Source organism: Vidua macroura, chromosome 20 (genome assembly GCF_024509145.1).
Source record: "Vidua macroura isolate BioBank_ID:100142 chromosome 20, ASM2450914v1, whole genome shotgun sequence".
Lineage (NCBI taxonomy): Eukaryota > Metazoa > Chordata > Aves > Passeriformes > Viduidae > Vidua > Vidua macroura.
The window spans coordinates 6,948,685-6,956,440 of NC_071590.1; the positions used below are offsets into that span (position 1 = coordinate 6,948,685).

Consider the following 7,756-nt stretch of genomic DNA (forward strand, 5'->3'; position numbering starts at 1 on the left):
CTAAATCCCCTCCTCTTTGTCTGTATCACGTGCTTCTCTCCCTGCAAGCTTTTCACACTTGTTTTCCCTTCCCACCAGGAAGCAGAACTGACATTTCCAAGCACCATTCCCTGTAGGAACCCCTCACTTCCCACTCACCTTTGGTGAGCTTGGAAATGTGAGTGGGGGGCACTGCACCCCCAGGGAGACTCTGCCTGCTGTCACCAGCCATGGCTCCACTGTTGCAACTCTTGGAGGATGGCCTAGAAAAACTTTGCTTTAATTTTTTTAATAAGGCATAATAGCTGCCATTGAATCTGTCCCCATGCAGAGCCAGGTTTCACCTCACTGCACAACACTGAGCAGCTGCTTGAATTGGCACCCACGGGGTGGAGAGGGCTTCAATTCACAATCAGTTCAGCCACAAACATCTACTGCAACATTCACAGCATGCCCTGTTCCTCGGGGAGGCCAATTCCAGGCTGAGCCCAGCAATCAGACCTGTAATTCCTACCTTCTCTGGCACAACTGCTTGGAGCAAGTGGCATAACACCAAGTTCTTAAAACCTCCCTGCTTCTCTGCTCCCCAGTTCTCCTGCTTTTACCACAAACTCCCAATGGACACTCAGGGACAAAGCTGGGTACAAGCATTTCACATTTTCTGCGCACTGAAGGACAGGTTTCAGATTAAGCTCTCCTACAAGCTTTACTCTGGTGGTCAGGAAAAGCAAGTTTGGGCTGCTTGCAAGTCCCAAACCTGCATTCTTCCTGACTTTTCACTCTTACACACACATTCTCCACGAGACAGATAAATTCCTGCTGCTCCTTCTTTACTGCAGTCTTCAATAAAGGACTGAGAAGGAAAATAATGGAGAGAAACCTTGAACAAGTCAAGGACAAACAATATCAACAGCTGCACAAGATATCCAGAGCTTTATGAACCATAAAAGAGCATGGAGGTTTTATTCATTCTGAAAGTAACAGTAAAGTCATTACTGTATGTACCTGACCAGCATGTGCAGTGCAGTGTACACAGAACTGCTGGTTTATGGCACGTTAGAAAAAAAAAAAAAAGGATTGCAGCAACACAGATAATGCTTTGGAAAGAACAATTATAAGCACCATGGACATGGGTTTTTTTGCTGGCATCAACAGATCCCAGGGCAAGCAGCAGAACTGAGGTCATTAACACAAGATTATGCCACATACAACAAAAAAGATTAATCTTAAAGACACTAGTCCTGTCCCCACAGCAGCTTGCTGAGGAAGGCCTCTGGATAAGCACAGCAGGGATTTCACATGACTGGGGCACACCTATCAAACTGGGGCTCAGATCTGCAGTGTAAGGGGGGAACAATTCTGACAATTTTCTCTTTAACTCAATAGCTTTTGGCAACTGGCAATTAAGGCACCTGCAGGTGTTGCTCCAAGGATCCTCGTGGGTCCCTCCCAACCCAGGGTTTATTCTACTGGCCCTCCAGTAGTCTCAGATGATCTGTTACTTCTCAAAACCACCTCTGAGATCCTGGGCTGAGCTGCAGACAGGCAGGACATACCACTGGCACTCCGACCAACACTTCAGGAATTAGATCCTCTTCTCAGGACACCTCTGACTTGCAAAACTGCAGCTGGTTCAGTCAGTAAGGACAGCAATAGCACTCCTGTGCTAAACCACCCCTCTCCATAAGGAGTTCTGTGGTCTGGCATGTCACATTTGTTGGGTTTTTACTGGCAATATGATGATCTGGAGCACTGATCTTCCCCCCCAGCAGGACACTTGGGTGCCTCTGCTTCAGCCTGTGCCTCACCCACACCAACAGCTCATCTGCTGCACACTGGAATACCCTGAGGGGAAAACGCTCAGCAATTAAACCAGAGCTCAGTCCTCTCTCCCCACTAAAAGCATGGCAGAGTCTTCTGGCCCCACCAAACCCCAAACCACGAACCAGCCTTGCAAAAGGCCCACAACAGCTTGATTGGCTTTTGGGTCTCTTGGGTTTTCTCTGACAGATGAGCCAACACAATGTTGAGGAGGCATTCACAGCTCCAAATCAAGTTCCTCCTGTGATTTCTAAGTACTTGGCATTTAAAAGCTAGTAAGGATAAGCAGAGTGTCCCTCCCACACTGATTTGTCCTTTGAGGGAAGAATAAAGTGCAGTCTTCAGGTGGACACTGCCATGCTGGCCAATTCCTTGGTGTTAAATTCAGTCTTTTGCGGGGGACGGGGAAGCATCTTGGAAGTGGTTGTAGTCGTGTTTTGAATCCCAGATTTGTATCCACCTAGAAAAGAATGAACAGTTTCAGCTTCCAAAGGCACATGGGGATATTGCTGAATTGAGTGAGTCTTAAAAATTTCAGAGGAAAAAAACACAATGACCCTGCCAGGAGCTGCTGCACTTCTGCAAATCCAAATACGTTCCCTCTCCCAGAACCTACCAGGGGATTTGTTTTCTATTACAACAAAACTTCTGCTTCAATTACTAAAGAAATTACAGGAAGAGAGACTGCTGAGAGAGCTCCATCTCTTCCATGAAGAACTTTCAAATTCAATTCCAGATTTTGGATTCCATTGAGGCTGGAGCAAGGCTTTGAAGCACTTTGAATATTGGCAGCTACATTACTCAGGCTGCAGGTTTATCCCTAGGATTCAGATTCCAAACAAAATGGCCTGTACCTTTTTACTGGAGCACCAGATACCCTCTCACAACCAGAACTGAAAATATGCCTTAAAAACTGCCAGCTTCTATCCTAAGAGTAAACAGTATTTTCCATATGACATTGCATGGCAAAGTTTGGACATTTGAAGTAAATTACCCAAGGATAGCTGCTGGAATAAGGAGGATTATAGCCCCAAAGAGAAATGGGAATCCCCTCATGAAGTGCAAGGTGGCAGGGTAGAGAGAGTTGAACACTCCTGTAGACACGAGTGAACACAGCCCTTCCACACAGGCAACAGAAGCAAAGAGAGCACCTGGAAAAGAGAGATAAGAGGTTAATTGTGAGATAGGCAGGTGGTTATTGCCTGTAAACAGCTGTAACACATCACCCTCAGTGGATTCTGCCAGTCTTTCCAAGGGTTTGCACTTGCCATCAGAAAGGTGTGTGAATATCAAGTGTGGTAAGGTGGGACAGGACTGGCCTGGCACGTCCAGCCTGTGGCCATGACCACCTCACCAACCTGCAGGATTTGTATCAGGAGATGACCAGGATATTATCCATCAGCTGGATTGTAAGTGCTCCAGCCCAGGGCACCTCTTATCACTTGTTAAACATTAAGTACAGCACAAGATTTAGCACCATAAATCCGCCGTGCGTGCCATCGCCGTTCTAAAATAAGAAACAGGAGTTTTGCAAAATCACCTCTCGACCGTTGCCACCTGGATTCCCTCCTCCCCCTGTCTGCCCCAAGACATTCCTGTGCTGTGTTTCACAGCAAGTGCAAACCCTCCAAACACATAACTGGACAAAAGGCAAATGTGCTCCTCCTACGGGTTATCTGTGATCTTTCACCGTGGTCAATGATACAACCCTCCAAAAGCACCTGGTTCTCCCCACTGTTACTGATCTACAGAGGAAAGTTATGGTCAGGAAAATGACTCTTTTCTCCTTGTTATATAATCCATTTTAACTCTTGCTCCTTGTAAAAGTTTTGGAAATGAATGCCTGGATGAATTAATTATTCCTGCTTTCCTTCCCTCGTTCTCATCTTGGAAATGCAGCAAGTCTGAATCAAAGAATGACAAATATTTGCAGGAAAAAAATAAAAACACCCTGGGCCTGAGGGTGAATGCAGGGGCACAGGAGTCCAGAGGAGCCAGGGAACTCACAACCTCCCCAGAGTCTGGTTTCAGTATTCCAAGAAAAAAGTGTTTCAGGATCTGGCTTAAGCGCAGTGGTTAATTCCTTACCTTGTTCTGTCTCACTGACCAGCTTGGAGAGCTTGGATCTGATGACTGGAGTGGCTGCCATGGAAAGGAACAGAATTCCGTAACCTGTGAGCAAGACACAGCACATTAGGGAAAGCTCACCTGAAAAATAAAGTCCCCCAAGTCAGTCCCAGAAATCTGCAGCTGCTGGCAGTGTCTCCCTGCTATATTTAGACACAATTCACCCTCCTGGATCTCATAAGGCACTTCAGTCTGTCTCTGCAGTGTAATACAGTTCTGGGAAGCCTCATGTTCTAGGAGCTACACGGGTGCACTTCCAACTTCAGTGTTTGGCCAACAGTGCCCTTAGCAAGCCACAGTTTTGTTGGTGCAGGAGGCAGAACTTCCTCACGTGCCTGAACTCCCCGTGAAACACACTACCAGCACCAATTCACCAAAAGCCTGAGAAACAGGGCTTTAAGCCTTCAGCATCACCTGTAAACATCAGTGGCGTTGTGGTAGCAAGGGAAATCACCACCAGCCCAGCAATGTTGGAGATCAATCCTATCTCTGCCACCCAGGTGTCCTCAAGGCAGAGCTGCAGCAGCCTCAGCCCCGCCAGGCTGCTCAGGTAAGCCAGGTAGCTGGCGGCCGAGCCGTACCCGATGAGATCAGAGGCCCAGCACAGAGGGAAGCCGAGCTCATACACAACATAGATGTCCTTGGCTCCAAAATGCACCGTGACAATCAGAAAGAAAGCCAGGGAGTACAGAGCCAGCTTCCACCTGGAGCTCGGGTGCTCCGGGGCCGTGTACAGCCTGTACACAGCCTTGTAGTGGCTGAGCGTGAACACCTTGGCCGCCTTCTTCTGCTTCACCGACTCCCGGAGGAAGAAAGCGGCGTAGAGAGTGGCGGCAAGGCTGGCAGCAAAGGCCAGCCAGAAGGGGTTGATGTAGCCCTGGGCCTTGCGCCACTGGCCACCGCCGATGCTGGCCACCATGCCCGCGGTGCCCAGGCACGCCTCGAGGACGGCCACCCGGAACGTCCGCGCGCGACGCTCGCTGGTGTCGGCCACGTAGGAGAAGCAGCTGGCCAGGATCAGGTTGTAGTCGCCCGTGAGGCCGCTCAGGATGCGTCCCAGGAGGAAGAAGGCCACGTGCAGCTCCAGGTACATGACCAGCAGGTAGATGGCTGTCTGCAGGGCCATGCCCGCGCACGGCAGGATGAGCGCCGGGCGCCGGCCCACGCTGTCGCTCCATGCGCCGAAGAGAGTCACGGAGAACAGGCTGACAAAGAAACCTCCCAGGTTGATGTAGAGGTTCCAGTGGGACACCAGTGCTTCCACCTCCTGCAGGAGAAACAGGCAGCTGATGAGCTCCAACAGCACCCACTCGGCTCCCCACTCCTCCTGGGGCTTCCATCACGCTCCCCTTCCCCTTCGGGCTCCCTGCTCCCTTTGGGGCTTCACGTTCCCTCCTGACTGCTTCCAGGGACTCCCAGCTCCTCTCAAGCTCCCCATTCCCCTTGGGGCTCCCTGTTACCCCGGGGCACCTCTCCTCCCCTACTCCCCCAGAGCATCCCTCTCCCCTGGCACCTCCGGTTCACCGTGAGCCTCCCGCTCCCTCCGTGGCTCCCCAATCCCACGGACCCCCTTTCCCCGCGGGTCCCCATCTATCCCGTGCCTCCCCTCCCCCCGGGCTCTCCCCCTCAGCTCTTCTCTACACCAGAGCTCGCCGCTCCCCCGGGCTCTCCCGTCCCCCCCGGACCCCCCGTTTCCCCGGTGTCCCCACCTGTCGCAGGGGGTCGGCGGTGGCGTTGCCGTCCCCGCAGCCGGAGGAGTCGGTGCTGTTGCGGTCGCTGTAGCCGTGCTCGGCTCCCAGCCGGTCCCACAGGTACTGGGTGGCCAGCGGGCCCTGCAGCCCCAGCGACACGGTGGCCAGGAAGAGCAGCGGCTCCACGGCGAGCAGCGACAGGCGGCGCCGGCCGGGGGGCACCGGGGGCTCGGCGGGCGGCGGAGCGGCCATGGCGGCCATGGAGGGGCGGAGGCTCCGCCCGGAACGGGACTGACTCGGCTCCGCCCGGGATGGAACTGGCTCGGCTCCGCCCGGAACGGGACTGACACGGCTCCGCCCGGAACGGGACTGACACGGTTCCGCCCGGAACGGGACTGACACGGCTCCGCCCGGAACGAGACTGACACGGCTCCGCCCGGAACGGGACCGGCTCGGCTCCGCCCGGGATGGGACTGGCTCGGCTCTACTCGGGATGGAACTGACACGGCTCCGCCCGGGATGGAACTGGCTCGGCTCCGCCCGGAACGGGACCGGTTCGGCTCCGCCCGGGATGGGACTGACACGGTTCCGCCCGAGATGGAACTGACACGGCTCCGCCCGGAACGGGACTGACACGGCTCCGCCCGAACGGGACCGGCTCGGCTCCGCCCGGGATGGGACTGACACGGCTCCGCCCGGGACGGGATTGACACGGCTCCGCCCGAACGGGACCGGCTCGGCTCTACTCGGGATGGAACTGGCTCGGCTCCGCCCGGAACGGGACTGGTTCTGCTCTACCGGGGATGGGACTGACACGGCTCCGCCCGGAACGGGACCGGCTCGGCTCCGCTTGGGATGGTTCAAGCTCCGCTCCGCCCGGAATGAGACCGACTCAGCTCCGCTCGGAACGATCCCGGCTCCGCTGTGCCCGGAACGGGAGCGGCTCCGCTCCCTCCGCCGCCAGGGAACCGCGGAGGTTCCCGAGACCCCGCGGCGCTGGCGCTGCAGCGAGCCCGGTGCTAAAGGTGCAGCTCCCAGGGGGTGATGTTCCACAAAACCATGTAATTGTTGAGGTGAGAAAAGCCCTCTGAGATCATCGAGTCCAGCGTTAACCCAGCACGGCCAAAGTCACCGCTAAACCATGTCCCCAAGTGCCACATCTTCACCCGGTTAAATCCCAGCAGGGATGGGGCTCCACCACTTATCTGAGCAGCCTGGGCTAGTGCCCAAACACCCTCTGGGTGAAGAACCTTTTCCTGATATCCTAAACCTGACATGCCTTCATGCTATTCCCTCGGGTCCTGTCAGTGGTCACCAGAGAGGAGAGAACAGCCCCTGCCCCTCCAACACCCTCGTGAGGAAGCTGCAGAACACGATGAAGGCTCCCCTCAGTGTTCTCCAGGCTCAACAAACCAAGCAAAATAAAAATCAACATTTTAACTGCACTACGATCGGCAAAATACTGTATTTAGCAATATGCGATTGCTTCTAGTAATTCACAGCACGTTAGAAAATGCTGCTCTTTATAAAGGACAAAATAACTTAGAAATTCAGTTAATAAAGATGGTTTTGGCTGTGCTGTTTGGTTTCTTGTAAGGTTTGGCTGCCTCGAAGAGCAGATCAGGAAGCAAAGACCAAGTTGTCCTTCAAATTCACACGATTCAGTGTTAGATTAACCTGTTTATATAAACGGGAGCGGTTCCAAACGAATGGAAATTGGCATCGCTCCTCTGAGCACCGAGGTGCTCATGGGCCACGGGAAAAGCTTGGACAAGATATAAACCACTTATTTTGCAGTAAAGCACTTACAGAACTCATTTTTTGCGTCTTTGAAAGTGTTGTGACTCACATGACAGTGGCAACCATCTCTGTGGAGGTGCTGCTTTTAAGGAACAGGCTCAATTCTTCAGCTGAGACCCTTCCACATTGGTATTTACACTCCATAAATGAGGCTGCAGCTGGAGGCCAACCTTTGTGTTGCAGAGATACAAAAACGTGGCGTTCTTTTAGATTTCCATCGCAGCCTTAGGGCATAAGAGTAAAAAGCAGAAAAATTACCTTGCTGTAGGCTGCTGTCACTGCACTTTGTCAGACAGCAATTAAACATTCAATGGATGCAAGATGTGGGGGAATAGAAT

The 7,756-nt window shown here is 53.0% G+C and overlaps 1 protein-coding gene across 1 annotated transcript; it reads right to left on the reverse strand.

The window, feature by feature from the left end:
• Window positions 1-893: 893 nt before the first annotated feature.
• Window positions 894-6,019, reverse strand: SLC46A1 (solute carrier family 46 member 1). Its single transcript, XM_053995917.1, has 5 exons — window positions 5,637-6,019; window positions 4,342-5,194; window positions 3,889-3,972; window positions 2,795-2,951; window positions 894-2,260 (listed from the first exon to the last, which is right to left on the reverse strand). Exons 1-5 carry the CDS (start codon window positions 5,877-5,879, stop codon window positions 2,185-2,187), a joined length of 1,413 nt encoding a protein of 470 aa, XP_053851892.1. The 5' UTR covers window positions 5,880-6,019; the 3' UTR covers window positions 894-2,184.
• Window positions 6,020-7,756: the final 1,737 nt, after the last annotated feature.

Excerpts from the sequence above, each read along its gene's own strand:
- SLC46A1 (XM_053995917.1), bottom strand. The coding sequence starts at position 5,879 with ATGGCCGCCATGGCCGCTCCGCCGCCCGCCGAGCCCCCGGTGCCCCCC. Across the intron at positions 3,973-4,341 it reads AACGCCACTGATGTTTACAG|GTTACGGAATTCTGTTCCTT; the intron begins GTGATGCTGAAG and ends TCTTGCTCACAG. Across the intron at positions 2,261-2,794 it reads ATTCCAGCAGCTATCCTTGG|GTGGATACAAATCTGGGATT; the intron begins GTAATTTACTTC and ends ATTCTTTTCTAG.